Genomic DNA, 19,227 nt, shown 5'->3' on the forward strand with positions numbered 1-19,227 from the left:
AGCGCGTCAGGAATTTTCTCAATGTTTTATCCAACTTGGAGCACGTGTTTCGAAGTGCATAGTATATACATGCATATAAATCCATCGGTTGCTCATGATAGAAAAGACCGAAACCAATGAGTGGAATATCAGAAAAAACGCCTTTCCTATCTACGAAACTGGAATACATACGACCGACGACACACGATATCAATACCCTCGTATTCGTACAGTAAAACTGACAACGCTCCTTCAACATTCCGCAAATTCTCTCTTCAAAGTCTGGATCCAAAAACTCGATGACCCGTCCCAGTTTCACCAGGTTGAAATTCCAACTGCTTCTCTTTTCTTCTATCCCTCTTTCGATTATTTTTTATCGTTTTACTCGTTGGCTTTATATTCTCAGCTGCTTTGTATATTGAGTATTGGTGAGGGAATGAAATAACGGGTCCAATGCCAGATGCTTCTTGATGATTTTGTTCAACCGCGAAATTCGAACGCTTGCTCTTTGGTTTGACGATAACCTTTGAATCTTTTGCGGAAGCCATTTTGTCAGTGCATTGAATTTCAAGTCTGTACTAGCCGCCTCATTCGCATTTGTTCACGATTTCATTTTACTAGAATCAGAACATTATGGACTGTTAATATATAATAATATTTAATAATATATATATTTATAATATATAATAATATTTCGTTGATGTGTCTCATGGTTTTAGAAAATCTATTGGACCCCAACGTCAATTGAGTAGTTCTTGTGAATTATTTTACTTCTTTCCCTCGGTTAGGAAGATTTCCACTTTTATTAACGGTTTCATTATTTTTGAATAAATTTAAAAAAGTCGTTTAGTTTACTTGTGCACGTGCACGTACTTACGAAAAACTGCTTCGTTCACTCCCGTTTCTTTCTACCCTGACACCAAAAAGTTTTCTAGTTTCTCGAGTTTTTTACGAACTTGCGGCTTTTCCTTTCGCGGAAAGTTGTTAAAACACTGGAAAAGACAGTAAGAAGCTTCTCTGATACTCGATATACGAGAAGAAAAGCCAATGAAGCGGAACTTGCCATTGCAGTATTTACAAGTGGAACATGGTTTCATAAAAAAACCGCCGGGGTTTTCTGGGCGGTTCACCCCGAGGGGGCTACAAAAAGTTTTTTCTATTACTTTCACTAGTAAAAGTAAAGGAGAAACTCGTTTTTTTCTTAGCAAAAAAATGCCGATATTAGGTACATTCAAAAATGGTATTTTTTCATTAATGAATCTTCGTTTGTTTATTCGAATTCGTTTTTGTTTATAAATAATTGTTCGTGTTTGTCATGACGTATCCGAGGTTCGAGTAATTTTCAATAATCGCCCGATCGTAACCGTTACACGTCTTCGTCGATTCCGGATTAATTGAGCAAAGTTTTGGATCGATTAAATGGACCACTCTTGTTCGTTTATATATGTTTTTGAGTTCGAGGTTAACGTAATGGCTTGAAACTACTCTGGGACGACTTCTGGACAACTTTCGTTCATTGGTTATATACGGTTTCGGAAGTTCTCGTAGATATGCTCATTGTACTTGTTTCAAAGTTTAGAAACAGCTCAAATCCACGTATACCATGTAATCGATAAGTTGTGGGCGCAGATGCATTGAACTATCGTAGCCGTGTGTTTACCGATCGATGACTTTGTCCATGGTTCCCAACAAAAATTCTCAACGAGACGAAAATTTGTTCAATCCAAACCAGAAAATAATTGTCAATGGAAACAAACGATGAAATACAAATTCCACGCTTTGACCAGTTTATTTTATTCTTCGCCAATCAAATAGTTTTTAAACAAATCAAAGCCGAATATTATCATTTAAAAACCGATCAGTCAGGCATTTGGAAGTTCTGATGTGAAGGAAATGAAAAGCCAATATTCCAATGGTGTTTTCAGAAGTTTTTAATCGAACATGTACTTTTAGTTGTTTTCAATTGCTGATGGAGTTTACGGTGCGTCTTTAGAGTCCACAGTAAATTCAGACTCGGCTCTTACAAGCCCGTTTTTTCCTTGATCCAATCGTGGAAGGCGGCGACTTCGGTGTAGACGCCGGGATAACCGGGTCTGGCGCAACCGTTGCCCCATGAGGTAATACCAGCCAGGCGACCACCGATGGTCATGGGGCCACCAGAGTCACCCTGACAAGCGTCCATGCCACCTTGCGGATGCGCTGCGCATATTTGTCCGGCCGGGACACCGCCGAACGATTTATAAGCATCGTTACACGCTTCTTTGGAAACTACCGGAACACTAACTTTGCGGAGTGTTTCCGTAGTGCTGCTACCTTCGCGAACCGCTCCCCAGCCAGTTATGAGAGACGCAGTGCCGGCAACGGCTTCCTCGTTCATCTCAAAGAGCTCAACCGGGGTTCTTGTCTCGTCGAGTTCCAACGGGGTCTCCAGTTGTATGAGAGCAACATCGTTGATGGGTATGCCGTACATGTTCGTACGGTATTTTTCGTGCTTTATGAACTTCTTCACCGGGTGGAGTGTGCCGCCCGTCGACATCTCATGAGTTCCTGCACGCACAGTCACCGACGATGCTGAATAAACGGCACAATGCGCCGCTGTCAAAATCCATTCTTTGTCGATTATCGAACCACCGCAGAAACCAAATCCGTAATACTGCAGGGATACCTGGTAGGGAATCTCCTCGATCGTTGCTGGCTCACCACCCACTATGCGACCGTTCGGTGTGTACGGGTTCAGCATACTGAACTCTTGCGGCACTGGCTCGGCTGTGGAGATAATTCGATAAGTTTCTTTTCTTAACGACGCCATTTATTTTCCCGCAAAGACAGAATAGCAGAAGAGCTTTTCGTTAAGTTTTAAGAAGACCGCGTTGTAAATTAGAAACTGCAACACTTACCAAGCGCCGTTGCCACTACGACGAGGAGCACCACTATTTTCAGCATCTTTCCTATTCGTTGCCTTACTGACTGATTCAACATTGATCGGAGCTCCCGTATTTATATTGAAATGTTGCTACCTTTTGTCACGTTTTTGTACCAAGATATGAAGATTTTCGCAATTTTAATATCTCCTTTCAGTCTTTTCGTACTGAGATAATGGGATCAATGAGCAAAATGCGAAAACCTAATCAGACAAATATATAGCGAGGCGTCAGACCGGTGGATAAACGATTGGAATCGTTGCTTTGTTCGACAGCATCGTTGCAATTCGCAATCAGTTGCAATCGTGATTGATAGCAAATATCGTCGCTACTGTAAACAAACTCATCAGGATTTATAAGCATTTTGCCAAAAAGGTTTGTGAAATCGTTGATTCATCTCGCGACGCGTTTTGTTAAGAAGAGAACGGAAAAACACAGATGCAATTGCAATCGATCAAACGTCTCTACCACAAATACGATTGTTTTCATCCGGGAAAATCACGATACCGCCCTCCAATGTGTATTCTCTGTTCGGTTTGTTTAAAAATGCTTTGAAGAACGGATAAGACAATAATATGTTGTCGAATCTGGTATATCCACGGAAATTGTAACTCCAAAAAGTTCAATTCGTATCCCCCACTCTTGTATTAAATATAACGATTGTTCCTTATAAGTAATCGTTACCGAGGGCATAAGCTTCGAGTATTCTAACATCGAGAACAAGCATGAGGTTGCTATTGCTGGTAACCATTTTCTTTGGCAGCTATACCGTAGCTTTTGGTGAGTCTCATAAACGCTTCTAACAATTAACAGTTCTTGGTAGTTTTGAATATTTTACGCATTTTTTTTCTCTCCACAAACGTCTATATATAAATTGTTTTGGTTCAACTTGTCGTTAAACTAAAGCACCCATAGCACGATGTCGAATTCATGATTTCTACTAATTTCTACTAATAGTTCTTGAATTGAATCATATCTTATAAGGCTATCGAAACTTCATTATTTTCTAAAAACAAACTAATTGCAAGTTTTCGTTTTTATTAATTCTCAAAGAATTACTGACGCGGGTACTTGCTTAATGGAGCATTTGAAACCCTCTATGCGATACGTATTTATCTTTTCACTTGCGGTTTGACGATGGACGTGAAAGTTTAATGATTCATCACATTAACTGGGGCACTTTCAACCCTCTGAAAGTCGATGTCAAAGAGAAATATGAAAGAGATAACAGTCGTTGGGTTTACACAGGTTTTTAATGGAAAAAATAATCATAATTGGAGCGTAAATGAATCCAACTGACGCGGGGCTCCCGAACGACTAAATGGATAATGGTGACTACGAAGTGATAGGAGATTTTTGACACGAACAGTCAAGCGATCAATAACCAAGGTTCTTTAAAATAGAAGATTATCATCACCCCTCAGTAGATATTAAATTAGTGTTTGACAAGTATCGTTTGATCGTAGAAAGAATGCCCATAACCAGTTTACCACGTTCGGCACTTCGGAGAGTCATTTCCGCGTCACGTATGCCTCCTTTGATACTCTCGATAATGGCTCTTGCTCCTCGCTCACCCGGATACTTTGAATTATACATACACTGCTGGAGAAACCTTGACTAACGTACGTCTTTGATTAACAGTCGATCGAGAATGCACGAACTCGTTCATTGGGGATTATGAAGCAGGCAGCTGTACAGATGTTTCGTGATTGTTGAAGTGCTAGTAGAATAATTACGATTAGTTGAAAAGTGTACGGTAAAACAGTTGGACGAATTTATACAGAACTTTCCTTTCAAAACCCCAGAAAACTAGCTGTTCTCTGCACGTTGCGAATGACTTTTGGGGTCCTCTGTATTGAACGTATGTATTGCGAGAGGGTGTGATTAGGTGCGAACGTAAACCACCGCCTCGGAGAGTCCCCCAGCCGGAAACATTCAATCCGCAGCTAAACCCGACATCCCCAAACTCACACATGGATGAGTTATATATCAGCAAAGCCCCTCGCGCTTGCCAGACAAGCCTCAGCCCTCCCCTCCTTGATTGTCCTATAACTCCAGAACGCAAACCCATTTTGAGGTTGAAACCGAGGAATTTCACGTTACAGCGAACTCGGGTCCTACATGGTATCTAGGATTTCGTCCTCGATTCCCGAATGGACGTATAGTTGGGGGTGAAGATGCTCAAATTGAGGATCACCCTTGGCAGGCGTCGCTCGAAGTTTATGGATTTGCTTATTGCGGGGCGTCCATCATATCGAACGAGTGGGTTCTAACCGCTGGACATTGTACCAGTTATCCGGCCTCCTCTACGACCGTTCGAGCAGGAACTTGTTTCAAGAATCGAGGTGGTTCGACTCATCAAGCTACGCTGACTATTAGGCACGAGAATTATGGTTCAACTTCTAAGGGAATACCTTACAACGACATCGCTTTGATCAAAGTTGCTACCCCTTTCGTGTGGGATGCGACACGTGCTCCGATCGAGCTATTCAATCATCGGGAAGAAGCCGTTGATGGCACGCTGACCATTATCACCGGATGGGGAGCCGTTCACGAAGGTGGCAGCTCATCCGAAATGTTGCAAGTCGTTAAAGTGCCCATTATATCGAAGAAAACTTGTAACGATGCGTACATGGGCTACGGCGGATTACCCGAGGGCCAAATTTGCGCGGCACATCCACAAGGTGGCTACGACGCTTGCCAAGGTGATTCGGGTGGACCTTTGACGATTGGTCGACGGCTCGCCGGTATTGTCTCTTGGGGCAACGGATGTGCCAGACCCGGATATCCCGGTGTCTACACCGAGGTTGCCTCATACCGTCAATGGATTGCTGATAAAGCTGATGTATGAGGTCGTGCTCGAAAGCTTGCGCGATTTCCTCTGGAACAGCATCATTCGTCGCACTGTGGACTCGGCGGTTGGAAGTTCTAATGATAAAGAAAATTCTTCTCTTAAGAACGTTTCCAACGTTTAATTAGTCAGAATTCTGCAGAATGGTCAAATAAAAAGAATGCAGTTAAACTTAAATTGATTATTTTTGTCACTGTCTTATTTGAACTGCAATTTACAATATTACAAAGACATTTTGGCACAGGTTACTCGTCATATTGAGGCATTTCTGTCCAACTGACGTGAGCAGTTGAAGTTCTGGTCTGTGTACAGAAGGTTGGAACTCGTAGGGAATAAAATAAAAATATTTAAATAGTGCGCCATTTTAATATTCCTGTTCGTATTTCATGTTGAATCATCTTGTTGAGATATTCATTTTTACGTTGAGGTCAATATGCAAGTTTGAGATAAAAATAAAGTTTGAACTTTGAAGTCTTGGGATTATTTTGTGAAAATAGAGATTATCAAGTCGTGATCATTCGCATTGGAGGATACAAAGGCACGATACATCGGTCATGTTGAACAAAGCAGCATCCCAATTCTAATGAGTTGTCTTACAATTCTTTGCAATTTATCAGACAGTTTTTTTTATTATCCTTATAGTACAAGTGTCAATTGTTATAGTCTTTTGATGAGTTCTAAAATTAAGTCAAGATAAGATTTTGCTAAAAACTTCTGATCAGACTTGAAAAATATTAAAAAATTAAATATTGAATCTCTGTTTCGAGCGTTATCGTTTTTATAAAATATAGAAATTTCATAAATAATAATATAAATAGTATTCTATAACTGTGTGCATGAAAACCTGCGAGCACACGTATTTGATCTGTAAAAAAAACAAATAATTGTTGAATTATCAATCTAAACCAAAAGCGTACACAGTTTGCTTTGCCTATTTTCATATTCTGTTTGAATGCTATTATTCTAATAGAAAGTGGGTTCACTAATTTGATCCATATATGCAAATGTCTTAGGTCAGGTCATCTCGTTTCGTATTCTCCATTCACCTGATGCTGAATAATAGCGTTATCTTCAGGTTGTCATAACGGATTCCCACGGCTCATGCTTTCCCACTCAACAGAGAGTACCGAAATTCGGAACTTTCGTCATTAAGCGAGGCAGTATCCCAAACATCTTCCTTCACTGAGAGTGCCAGTAACTACTTTGACATTATGCAGTCAGTTTGAACGTAAAAGAGTTTGTGCCAGGATAAAAATCATCGCCATCAGCGCCATCGAAATAAAGTTCGATTTATGCACCGATGACGATGACCCGTTTCATGCTCTCATGCTTCTTTCTATCCAATCCCGATAATACGCAACCTTTGCGTAAACACCTGGCCTACCAAGGATCGCGCAACCGACTCCCCATGAAACAACGCCGGCGAGTCTATCCCCGAGCACCAGGGGACCACCGGAGTCTCCCTGACAAGCGTCCTTGCCACCGTGTGGATCCATTGCGCACACTTGACTGTCATTGATCTGAGATATTCCGGCGTAATAAAAGGCACATTCTCCCCCAGAAATAATCGACACGTTCACGATCTGTAGTTGACTCGGATTGACCGTTCCTGGGAATACGATCGTTCCCCAACCCGTTACGACCGCGCTTGTTCCTACTTCCGGTTCCTCGTTGAACAATTTGATTATCCGACGCGTTGAATCCATGACCAGAGGCTCGCTCAGCCGAAACAATGCGACGTCGTTCGACGGTATACTTAGTAGTGGATCTTCCGTAAAGTTTTCATGTTGTAGAATGAGCGAAACTTGATGCAATGATCCACCAGACTTAGTGTAGGTCGATCCAGCACGCACTTTGTAATAGGATTTTGGCAGTTTTGCACAATGTCCCGCTGTCAGTATCCACTTGGCGGCGATTATGCTACCACCACAGTAGTGCGATCCACCGATACTGATACTAACTTGATAAGGAGCTACTTCGATCGTGGTCTCCTCTCCTCCGATTATACGACCGTCCCAGTGGCTTTGTATTTCAGTGATTTTCGCAATTGGATCTCCTGAAAGAATGTAATTGGTCAATCACCCTAAATTCTGATTTTTGCAAACAAAATCTTCGTTACGCATTTTGTTGATTCCATATAATTTGTCAATATTTGCAAACTACAAACGATTTAGGAGAGTAACCTTACAATCAGTTTCATTACAATTTTTATTGAATTGATCACGTCGGAATAGTCGCTGCTCCAGTTGAGCCAATCTGACGGTTTTAATACGAATTATGATTAATCGACTGATCGAAAGATCAGATTTTTTTCATCGAACTGTGCATTCATCCTACTGGAGGCGTATCGTTTGTTTTGTTGGAATAAAATAGAGAGAGGAGTCTTACCAAATACAGCACCGAGACAGCAGCATATTACTACGGATTTGAACATCTTCGTTCTCCTTTTGCCACAAGCAAACTGACTATCTCGTACAATCCATCGTTCATATGTGCTTAATTTGAACGTCCGGCTGTTTCGAACCTTTATCAGCTGATAATACCGCGAAATCTCGAGGAGCGTACGTACGAGTATTCTTTTTTGTTTTAAATTTGTCGTTACGGTGTTGGATGACATCCGACCGAGATAAGAAGAACTCACACTTTCACCAGTCTGTCCATCAGCACTTAACGAGTATCCCACTCAATCGATAAACTTTATTTTGCCACGAATGGATGCAGATTTATCTTAATGAAAGGAGAACTTGTAAGTTGAAGTAGTCTCAGTGATTGAGGTGAAAAGCCTCGACGAAGTAGTCTCAGCTGAATGTTCAATATTTTTGCTGCCTCGGGCCATTTTTCAGTCCCATCCATTCATGGAATTTCAATCGATCACTCGATTCGATTGGAGTGAGAAAGAGCGGAGAAAAAATGTCCGACAATATTTTTAGACTACATTCCCAATGCCCACGAACAGTGAAGAAACAAACGTCAGGTATTCTTGGCATTTATATATTTTCTCGTGGTAAGTCAGATCTTTAGAATCTTACAACGAAAATTCTTCAGTTTATTCGAAATTGTATCGAAAAATGTGATTTTTGTTGATTGTAATGAGAATTTTTTATTAAAGATGCTGAAGTTGGCAACGTTAGAGTCCAACGAAATTAACGAAAATAACATTTGTAATTGGCCAATGTTTTATTTCACGAATCATTGATGTAGACTGAGTAACTATGAATTGCAAATTAGGCAAGCAGCAGAATTGGATAATTACTGGAATCGCTGGAGAGCTTTTTCACATCATTTCGTTGGACTCCAACGTTGCAAACTTCAGTGTCATTTTTTATGATCACTCTCGTCGTTGGAGATAAGTATTTAAAACGAATGTACTTCAATTCCCATTTGCCCACATGGGCGACAAGACGAGAGCTGTACGTTTCTCGTGTATGGTTTTGGCCCCTTTATTGATTCTCTGCTCGATATCTCTAGTTCTTTCGATTATATACAAAAATAGCACTTGGTTTGGTAGTTTTTCGAGTAATAACCTTATAAAATCATACGACCGAATGTTCCTGGGATCAGATATTTTGAATTAGGGTGAAAAAACTCTCATTGTCATTTGCTGCTGAGAACCTAAACGTCCGAGTGGCCTCTGATCCAATCCCGAAAGTAAGCAACTTCGGAATAAACTCCAGGTTGTTTGGGTGCAGCACATCCTCGACCCCACGAAACGACCCCAGCGAGACGTCCATTGACGGTCAACGGACCACCAGAGTCTCCATGGCACGCGTCCTTGCCACCTTCTTCGTAAGCAGCACAAATTTGTCCTTTCCCGAGACCGCCAACATCTTTGTACAGCTCGCTGCACCTGCTTTTAGACATTATCGGGAGCTCCACTCGATTGAGAATGTCCGGATAACCGTTTCCGGTTTCCCCCCATCCGGTTACCACCCCAGTTGATCCCACCTTTGTTTCTTCGCCCGAATTAAACAGGGGAATGGGCCTTCGCGTCTCGTCCAATACGAACGGTTCGCCGACTCGTAAGAGCGCTACGTCGTTACTTTTTTTCACCAAGGCTTGGAAGTTTTCGTGGATTATTATTTCCTTAACGTAATGCTGCGAACCGCCCTCAAACTGATTCGCCGTTCCAGCCAAAATCATCAATTCCCCTTCCGATTTGTCGTACACACAATGAGCCGCAGTTAAAATCCAATCTTTCGATATGATACTTCCGCCACACCAGTGACCGTGATCTTTCAGTTGAAGGCTTATCTGATGCGGATTTTCTTCGATCGTAGTTTCCGTTCCATTGATTATCCGAACAGGTAGACGCAATAAAGTCGACAAAACATGGCTCTTTTGTCTCGGCAGAGGAACAGCTTGAAATATCAGAAATTAACATTGGGCTTTGCCTAGACATTGAAACGACTTAACATTCCGTTCAGCGGCAGGCGTTATAAAGATTGAGATAATTATAAAATGATAATCGGGATGATAATAATGTTTTGGAGACATTTCGTATGCGAGAAATCTCATACGAAATTCGATAAAAAACATATCGCGCTCCAAGTATAGAAATTGCTTCATTGTGCAGGTCTGAAACAGATTTCGAACAAAAATATTCTCGACATGATTTAATTACCTGAAACAACAGCACTGAACAGCAACACGAAAGTCAAGGACTTTAACATTTTTTGTTTACAATCCTCAAGTTCTTGAATGTTTTCAACTGATCGCGAAGCTGGTTTAGCCATTTCTTATATACTTTAATATTGTGCCTCGTATCTATATTTCCCCGTAATACCAACGCCAGTACCAATTGATAAACTCTTACTCTTATATTGGTCTTCATTGGTCGTATCTTGCGATCGTAAGATCTTGGAACGTAATGCGCGGGGTCTGTATGTAGTAATAAGTGTTTTCAACTTATTCAGCAAGTGCGTTCGTTTACTTTGATACACTGAGTCGAAATAAAAGAATCATCAGTACGTGGAACGAGCTTTGATAAGGAATTATCGATTTCACACTGTACGATAATTAAATGCCAGTTGTTCAGTATCGTTCGAATCAATCAATGTTGGCCATTCAAGGTGATTCGCACCTGGAATCCGATCAAGAATAATTACTCAATTTTAAACGTTCATAATATATTTAACATTTCTAAAGAGTTAATCTGAATTGCGTAATAATCCAATATTAGCGGTGACGATTCCTCAATCGCTGACCTCTTTTTGACATTTTCAAAAATCGATGATTGCTTGGATAATGACGTTGGAGTTTTACCGAGTTGGAAGTTCGATCGAGCCAGCCAATAGAAATGCACCTACCTTCTATTCGGTCAACACAGTTGAGAGGCGGTGTTCAGTAATCAAAATTACCATCGATACATCACCGGAAATGCCGGTTTTTTAATGTTAGGACAAAGATGCTGACGGAATGTTGGAAAAATTACCAGGATAATCGTCTGGTAATAATTTATCATGATCCCTGAAATGCTAACGTTCATGTTTTTCATTTTTTGCAGAAACGTAAAATTTTTATACATACACAGTAACGATATTAGCTCGAGATGCGGTAGAGCTTTGACGTCAAAGATAACACAGAAAAGAATAATGCACGGGTAGTCTTCGCGTTTATGGCAGGTTCCCTCCCAGCGATGAATGACGTAAAACGTAAGACCGTAAAACAAGAAACTTTTTATCATACATTTCCTGGTAAAATTATACGGTTCGGTTATGTGATATGAAGAAAGTAGCGTTCTTCGAAATGGAATAGTTTTCTTTGATAAGAATATTATTATGGGTTCTGAACGAAAGTTACACAAAACAGGATCAATAATTACGACCATTATTCTTTTTGGAAAGGAAATTGTTTTAACGTTTGCAGTCTACTTTATTTCACTCTTGGCTTTATTCTTACCGGGACCTGTTTCAAACGACTTCGAAAAGTCCTTAAGAGTTGGCTTTGTTCAACTCAAATATTGAGCGTTGCTGCATGGGGGGGATTCAAAGTTTTGAGCCCTTCATTTATGAGGGAACTGTGTAGGGTTCATTCAGGAAGTTGCTGCCGATGCTTATTGATTGTCTTATCATTTTCTTCATGAGGAAATTGAATTTATGAAAATATTATGAATAGTGTTGGCATGTGTTACGTGAAATGAAACACGGTAAAACTAATACGTTGTATTTAGGATCTAGTGATAAAAAAGTTTATTGCGAGTGATAAAATGAGAAGCAACTTACTTATTGACATGGCAATTGAGTAATAAATACTATTGTAAATATACAAGAATAAAAAAGTGTAATAAAAATATCACAATATCGAATTTTGTGAGTTTTATTGTTGTCGTTTTATTGGGCCTGAAAAGAACTAAAAGAAATAAAATGGTTTCTCACTATTAAAACAACCATATATGAATTCTAATTTTCATGGTATGTATTCATTACAAAATTGTTCCTAATGGTTTCCTCATACGATCATAATCTTACATTCCATTTCAGAGCTTATTTGATGTACAAGCAGTTGGATGCAATCGATGACTTAATTCATTTAAATTGTAATAAACTTCATTAAAGGATAATGAAAATACATTAGAAAGCAGCATTTATTGATTGATATTACATAAGCATTCTTATCAAAATCACCTGGTATAAGTTCGGTTAAATTTTTATTTTTGAACAATTTGCCAAACATGATAATGTCATATGTTTTGCATGGTATTGAAATATGTTTCAATAAATGTGCACGAAGAAGTGCGCAGATCTAAATTTTCAAGAAACATTTTAGAAAATGTTTCTAGACAAACAGTTTTCTAGAAAATTCGGCTAGAACCCGCTGCAGCGCGAGCCTGAGCTAGCATGATAAAAAATAGAAAAGTTTATGTATCGAATAAGTTCAAAGAGCTTTGTTGTCTATTCTTCAATTTAGTAAATCTATAATAATAAATATTAAGATATCTTCTGGATCGCGAATGACAGACGCATGGATTTCATTTTTAGATATGAAAATTTGGAGATAAAGCGTGCGTATACCAAATGAAAGGTCATATCTCGGTGATGGAGTATATAAGTCAGTCAGAATTACGCTCAGTCAGTTCCAATTAGCGGGGACGCAAGACCAAAAGGATGTTCAAATCTTTCGCAGTGGTTGCTCTTTTGGCCGCGGTTGTTTCCGGTAAATAAATAGATCAATTTTTACTAATTTTGCTCTCCGCTCATGAATCGAATGACAGTCATCAGTAATACAAGATTTCTTCGTTGCATACTAGAAATTAGGAGGTTGACAGTTTTATTGGATACAAAAGATTCCCATTACGTGATGAATTGTAATTTTATTTAAGTGACATTTCAATACGAATTAGCTATTGATCCACCGGTATATTGACGATTCGTTTTGCCGTGTACTTGACACCGAGTTATTGGAAGTTCTTTTAAAAATTATTGGACCTTTGATGAAGGATTGGAGACTCGCCGAAGATTGCTATTAAGCAATTGAGTTGCTTCATATTTTGATAAACTATATATTGCCCAATTACCCAGTTTCGGTAATATCTTTAGTTCACTAATAAATCGAGCTTACTAGAGAGACAAAAATAAAAAATCCATTACGCTGCTACCCTACCCTTCACTACTTTGAGTTTGTTCTTTTGATGTAAAATGTAAGATGTGAAATGATGTAAAAAACCCTCCAATAGTTCGAGTAATTCTTCAATTTCGTTTCCTGCTGAATTTGCAATTCGTAGTTTTCCAAGCTGCACCGATACTTCGTGAAACAAAAAATAGGTGAATTACAACAAATGTTATTTTCGTTCATTTCGTTGGACTGTAACGTTGCAAACTTCAGTGTCGTGGCCAATATCGAGAAATGCGGTGGTATGACTTTGACGTCAAGTATTGAAAATGCAAGCTCGCGCGAGCCGTGTCGCGTTGTTATGCTTTCGGGTTGATAATTTGGCTTTCAGAGTAATATTCCAGGTGCTCATTTATTTATTTTTCAGCCAGTCCCCTGCTTTCCGCAAAGATTGGCGGATTTCCGACGGCGCATCATCTACCCGGTAGAATAATAAATGGATCGGAAATATCAATAGAGGAATACCCTTACCAAATAAGTCTAATCCTGAAGGGAGAGGGTCATTTGTGCGGTGGCAGCATAATATCAAAAAAATGGGTGTTAACAGCAGCCCATTGCGTCGTTGGTACAAAGCCGAGTGACTTTGTTGTCATTTCTGGTATGACGGACATGTCGAAGGGTGGTACGAATCATCGCATTGCCAAACTGCTTCCTCACGAAAGTTTTCGGTTCAATAGTGATGGTATCATGATAAACGATATTGCCCTCGTTCAAGTTATCGATCCGTTTGAATTCGGGGATAAGTGTCGAGCTATATCGCTCTTTGCCATGAACGAAAAATCGACAGTTGGGTCAGTGGGCACAGTGACCGGGTGGGGTCTGGATGCGAATGGAGAATATCCCGACATTCTCAACAAAGTTGAAATACCGGTCATTTCGAAAGAAAAATGTAACCGCATGTACCAGGAAATCGGTGGAATCGAGGCAGGTCAAATGTGCGCCGCTTACGAAGATGGCATGCGGGATTCGTGTACAGGTGACTCCGGTGGTCCATTCGCCATTTACGGACGTCTTGCTGGAGTCGTTTCATGGGGTCGTAAATGTGCCTTGGCTAAATATCCCGGTGTCTACACAGAGGTTGCTTCTTATCGCGATTGGATTAGGATCAACTCTGGGGTTTGAGTCTGCGTTTTAAAAATCAGCGATTATTCGAGTTTGTAAATAAAGAGGCTCTAAATACTATTTAAAGCTCCATTAGCGAATCGGTTGTTACACTTTTTATTGTGCTGCTTTCTTTCAATCTTACCGCTCATTCGGTTCATTCCTACTCAGTCAGCAAAGGGCCGAATGTTCATTCTACTAGATCATCAATCAAACAGATAAAAAAAATAGCATGTCGATCGTAGATTTCGACGAGGAGTCGACTAGATCTCGAGACAATTTATGACGAATCGGAATTTCGTAATATTTTTTATCCGACTCTCGTTCAATCACGATGTTTTAATTTTCCACGAATAGACGAGATCAGCAACCAGATTAGCATAAACATTATAGGAACCTGTTCAATTCGAATCAGGGCGTAGTTTAACCAATTTTAGATTGTGGCCTCAATTTACCACGAAACTTGAGAGATCTGATCGATGCAAACCAATTATCTGATGATATCCCGATAAAAACTCTTGTAGATTTAAGAGCCCACGATTTTAAGGAGTGAAACTGCGATCGACGAAGCTAAGCTCGTTCGATACCCATAATAAAATGGAAGGATGGCAACACACATAAATTGAATATTCAGAACAAAATTCTGATAATTATCAAATTTATTTTCAGAAACTGTACCTACGGCACTTAACATTAATTTTTTTCGAGATTTTCTTCCATTTCCATATACGAAAAATTTTATAGCAGAGTCCCTGAGTGAAGTATGTCCGACGTAATTATCCAAGTTTCCAATCGAAGCTGATTTACGGTTTACGTTACGAGAATTTTGTTGCCTAGAAGGGTGGAATTGAAGGGTAGGATAATGACGATTCACACTCCAGTCTTCTCTCTGATCCATTGGCGATAAGCAGCGACTTCGGTATAGACACCAGGTTGTCCACGAAGAGCACAACCGTTGCCCCATGACGTGACACCCGCGAGACGTCCGTCAACTACCAGTGGACCACCGGAGTCACCTTGACACGCGTCTTTTCCACCTTCTGGAACTGCTGCGCATATTTGCCGGGGTGGAAGGCCACCGAACTTTTTATAGCACCTGTCACAGCGTGCTCTATCGACGATAGGTATTTTGACGATTTTCAAAATCGTTGGCAAGTTCCAGCCGCCTGTGACTCCCCAGCCAGTTATGACTGCCTCTGAGTCAAAAAGTGAATTTGTTCTGCTGTCCATTAAATCGACTGGCTCACGAGTCGCGTCCAATTTGAATGGTTGTTTGACCTTTATCAGAGCAATGTCGTTGATCGGTAGGCCCTTTTCGATACCGAATCCCTCGTGAACAATTACCTTGGCTACCGAATGCTTCGAACCACCTCGAAGTCTGTGAGCCGATCCAGCGTAGATCGCGTATCTCGAAGGTTCTTCACCAGCACAATGCGCGGCTGTTAGGACCCAATATTCCGATATAATTGCACCTCCGCACATGTGGCTACCCTGGAACCGGAGACTTATCTGATATGGCACATCCTCTATGGCGACATCTTCACCGCCTATTATCCGTCCTTCCCATGGCGACAGTGGGTATTCTTTCAGTAGGTTCGGCGTTACCGTGGCACCTGTGAACACGTAACGATCATACAATCGATCACCTTTCCGTAAATTTGATACACGATTAAATTTAGGACTGTTTTGTCAAAATTTTTGAAAATGCCATTAAGATGTCAGAGCTTCGTTCGCCAATTCGAATTCTGTGACGAGGATTTTCTATTAAATCATGAGAATATCGATAGTGCGTTAAGGAAATGTCAACGTACCGCGTACCAGCGCAGCCAAAGCCAACAGTGCGATGATCTTCGACATCTTCTGCTCGAGGGATCTCAGGAAATAGTAATATTTTCGTTGAGCTGATGAACTTATATACTATCGAGATCCACTCTAATGCACTGGATTATCAACTCTGTCAAATAATGTGATGTAACTACAGTTTCATCGATATTGGGTTCTTATCGTGATATTAATCCCCATTAGGCATCAAGGCAGTTAATGGATATTTAATTATGGCTCACTGGCTTGAGATGGTAGATCGAAATAAGGTGGGCTGCGATGGGGTAAATCGTTGTCGAAATATTTCGAAACTAGGCCAGTTGATCTAGTATATTCCATGGGAAAGATAAAAGAATTAAAAAGATATAACTAAGCGTTCGATCATTTCGGTCACCAGAAATCAGCGCATCATCATATTTCAAATGTGATGTAATTATCATTTGCCAGAAAGTGTCTCAGGCAGCTGGAGCTGAGTGTGTCAAATTTAGTGGTCGATTGAGTACACTCCGCTTATCAGTGATCGTTTCTCAATGTAAGAAAGTTTTGTGAGTCGGATCGAAATAAGTTTAACAGATAAGTTTTGGCCCAGAATCTGATATTACGTATTAAATCCATTATCGGTGACACTACCTTTGTGTGTTGTCCCGCACTTTGTACAATACCGTTGATAAGGTTTATCAAATCTCGAGGCTTCGTCGTTTTATGTCGGCATGAAAATTTCGAGTATTCCATTCTTCGATGTAGCCAAAATTTTCCCTTTTCTTCTGCAACATGCAGGAAACCGCGAATCTTCCTATTTCAACAATAATCAATGAAATAATTTACCAGGAGGGAGCACGCATGCATCGAAAGACAAGGAATTTCGAATAAAAAATCAAAAATTGAATTCTTAATGTACGTTTATCCGTATCATCGTCGGTCGTCGAACACTTTGTACACATAACGTGCTTTCTCCAAGTGAAATTGACACTTATCGAGGAACCTCTACGCTGGTTATCGCAGGTCTTCCTAATCAGTTCCAATTAATTGCGATATCGTAACGGCAATTAATATCGGACGAAAATGCTTGGATTTAACTTCATTCGCGCACATGTTGCGGTGCTTCATGAACGAATATTCAAGATTATGTTCATCCAGTCGACGTACTGCTGACTCCATGTGTGTGCATATACATATTTCGTACACACGTAGTTATGCAAACTCTCGGCTGGTACGAAGCCTCGCTGTAATAATTGCTAATTTATGAATGCAACCTTGTGGCTACAACCGCAGAGTCTGTAGAAATCTCATTTGTTTAAACCAGCGCAATGTACACGCGCACCGGAACATAAATTCGGTTTAAGGCTTAACTGCGGAATAACCGCAGATTCGAAACTCACCAAATTCATGAGTTCATCGAATCCGAAACACGCACCTAAAAATAAAGACAACTTCGATCCAAGTCTTTTAACTGTTTGTTTTCGTTGACAAATTTTTCCATGAAGGTATTCGTTACGGAAGTGATTTCTCAACTACTGTTAGGGGAATTCGAACCTCACACAACATTCTTTGATTTAGTGCTATGAAAAAAAAGCTCTCATCGTAGAGAATTTTGGAAAGTTGTGGATTTGTGGCCATTTTAAAACTGTTCATCAAACATGGGCAATTGACCAAGATCGATGAAATATTTTGAAGGTATCTTTTATACGGATATTCGGGATTCACTTTTCTACAGATGTATGCAATGAGCCCGTCAAAATGGGAGTTCGAAGAGAAAGACAAACGGAAAGATGGAATTTGAATTATTCTTCAAAAACAATTTTACGAACCTTCGTTAATTCGTTCATGATAATGGACAAGAAAGTTGATAGCCCAATACAAAACTTACCTCTTAAATGAATTATTCATTACCCATAAAAGTGATAATTCTCACAAGCAGTACACTTCGCAGCTAATTATAAAGTTGAATGGAAACTAGGTGAACATATAATGTTTTTTGAAAGCCTTGCAGAAGTGTCTCCGAAGCTGTAGAAACCGGGTAATCGAATCATACGCATAAAAGAAAGAGAAGTACCTTCCTGAAATACATGAAAAGCTGGAAGTAAAAATAATGCTAAATAAATCAGCGTAGGAAAAATAAAAACTCGGTAAATGCACAGCTGAGCTCAAGGAGCTTGCAGCGTTCAGCCAAAGCCCTCTAGCACAATTTTCCTCGCCCAGAGAATGCGTTTATCCGACGAGAGACTGTGATGTACATACATGTTTATACGCCCATGAGACATTCTAGGCCAAATGGGCCAAACCGCGACCCCACCGTCTGGAATTTGCTTCATAACTTTCCTCATTTTTATTCGGCCCCCAGAAGGCATTAATCCTGATTATAGTTCCCAGTAAACAGGAGTTAGGGACTTGTTTTTTTTTTTTGAAGAAATGTCTAAAAGTCTTATAACGTATGAAGAACAACGATTGATTGATCTTTCCTGCGAATACAAAATTGATTACTCGTTTGGAAACGATGAAGAATATTCAATTCGAAAACTTTTCCTGAGGTTCGATTGAGTCTACTAACTAGACATTTTTATCTTCATCGTCGTTTTCATGGAAATGTTTTGAGCCACGATAACTTTTCTCGACTCTAAGGACAATAAGCACGCGAGCAATTCCTGAATAAATTAACCACTGAAGATCATATTTTCGAAATTATGACGAATTAAATCCCAGCAAAGGATCCTCGATGCCATAAATTTGGATTAAAATTCTCCATGCAAAATGTACACAGTTGCAGCATTATAGTTTCTCTCTAGTGGTCCAAGACTCGGTTGTTATGTATATCAGATATAAAATGCATGTACCGTATATATCGAGTTTGCTGTCCAACAACGAATGTTTTATGTCGGTGCTGTATTTTCCATTGAGTTTACGAGTTTGCAACAAAGCGTAGGTACGTGTATTTTTCATCGACGCTTC

General features: G+C 40.0%; 5 protein-coding genes across 37 annotated transcripts in view; 3 read left to right on the forward strand and 2 right to left on the reverse strand.

The window, feature by feature from the left end:
• Nucleotides 1–19,227, forward strand: part of pHCl-1 (pH-sensitive chloride channel 1) — a 116,088-nt gene that overhangs the window by 17,339 nt on the left and 79,522 nt on the right. The window lies entirely within an intron of this gene.
• LOC122419108 (transmembrane protease serine 9-like) lies at nucleotides 1,750–10,499 on the reverse strand. The gene is made up of 5 exons (XM_043433393.1): nucleotides 10,373–10,499; nucleotides 9,366–10,109; nucleotides 8,140–8,169; nucleotides 7,136–7,807; nucleotides 1,750–2,745 (listed from the first exon to the last, which is right to left on the reverse strand). The coding sequence occupies exons 1-5, from the start codon at nucleotides 10,482–10,484 to the stop codon at nucleotides 2,000–2,002; spliced, it is 2,304 nt and encodes a 767-aa protein (XP_043289328.1). The 5' UTR covers nucleotides 10,485–10,499; the 3' UTR covers nucleotides 1,750–1,999.
• Nucleotides 3,154–6,105, forward strand: LOC122416441 (trypsin-1-like). Its single transcript, XM_043429395.1, has 2 exons — nucleotides 3,154–3,680; nucleotides 5,006–6,105. The coding sequence occupies exons 1-2, from the start codon at nucleotides 3,626–3,628 to the stop codon at nucleotides 5,749–5,751; spliced, it is 801 nt and encodes a 266-aa protein (XP_043285330.1). The 5' UTR covers nucleotides 3,154–3,625; the 3' UTR covers nucleotides 5,752–6,105.
• LOC122416434 (trypsin-5-like) lies at nucleotides 12,793–14,561 on the forward strand. Its single transcript, XM_043429384.1, has 2 exons — nucleotides 12,793–12,903; nucleotides 13,727–14,561. The coding sequence occupies exons 1-2, from the start codon at nucleotides 12,855–12,857 to the stop codon at nucleotides 14,479–14,481; spliced, it is 804 nt and encodes a 267-aa protein (XP_043285319.1). The 5' UTR covers nucleotides 12,793–12,854; the 3' UTR covers nucleotides 14,482–14,561.
• LOC122416449 (trypsin-1-like) lies at nucleotides 14,715–17,223 on the reverse strand. Its single transcript, XM_043429410.1, has 3 exons — nucleotides 16,912–17,223; nucleotides 16,272–16,606; nucleotides 14,715–16,073 (listed from the first exon to the last, which is right to left on the reverse strand). Exons 2-3 carry the CDS (start codon nucleotides 16,315–16,317, stop codon nucleotides 15,331–15,333), a joined length of 789 nt encoding a protein of 262 aa, XP_043285345.1. The 5' UTR covers nucleotides 16,318–16,606; nucleotides 16,912–17,223; the 3' UTR covers nucleotides 14,715–15,330.

The sequence above is a fragment of the Venturia canescens genome, chromosome 1 (assembly GCF_019457755.1).
Source record: "Venturia canescens isolate UGA chromosome 1, ASM1945775v1, whole genome shotgun sequence".
Taxonomy (NCBI): Eukaryota; Metazoa; Arthropoda; class Insecta; order Hymenoptera; family Ichneumonidae; genus Venturia; species Venturia canescens.

What these genes read in the sequence shown, in the direction of transcription:
- LOC122416441 (XM_043429395.1), top strand. Translation starts at nt 3,626, where the DNA reads ATGAGGTTGCTATTGCTGGTAACCATTTTCTTTGGCAGCTATACCGTA. An exon ending in CAGCTATACCGTAGCTTTTG is followed by an intron (nt 3,681 to 5,005) that starts GTGAGTCTCATA and finishes TTCACGTTACAG; the next exon opens with CGAACTCGGGTCCTACATGG.
- LOC122419108 (XM_043433393.1), bottom strand. Translation starts at nt 10,484, where the DNA reads ATGGCTAAACCAGCTTCGCGATCAGTTGAAAACATTCAAGAACTTGAG. An exon ending in CAGAGGCCACTCGGACGTTT is followed by an intron (nt 8,170 to 9,365) that starts AGGTTCTCAGCA and finishes TCAAATCCGTAG; the next exon opens with TAATATGCTGCTGTCTCGGT. An exon ending in CTGTCTCGGTGCTGTATTTG is followed by an intron (nt 7,808 to 8,139) that starts GTAAGACTCCTC and finishes ACATTCTTTCAG; the next exon opens with GAGATCCAATTGCGAAAATC.
- LOC122416434 (XM_043429384.1), top strand. Translation starts at nt 12,855, where the DNA reads ATGTTCAAATCTTTCGCAGTGGTTGCTCTTTTGGCCGCGGTTGTTTCC. An exon ending in TTTGGCCGCGGTTGTTTCCG is followed by an intron (nt 12,904 to 13,726) that starts GTAAATAAATAG and finishes TTTATTTTTCAG; the next exon opens with CCAGTCCCCTGCTTTCCGCA.
- LOC122416449 (XM_043429410.1), bottom strand. Translation starts at nt 16,317, where the DNA reads ATGTCGAAGATCATCGCACTGTTGGCTTTGGCTGCGCTGGTACGCG. An exon ending in TTTGGCTGCGCTGGTACGCG is followed by an intron (nt 16,074 to 16,271) that starts GTACGTTGACAT and finishes ACGTGTTCACAG; the next exon opens with GTGCCACGGTAACGCCGAAC.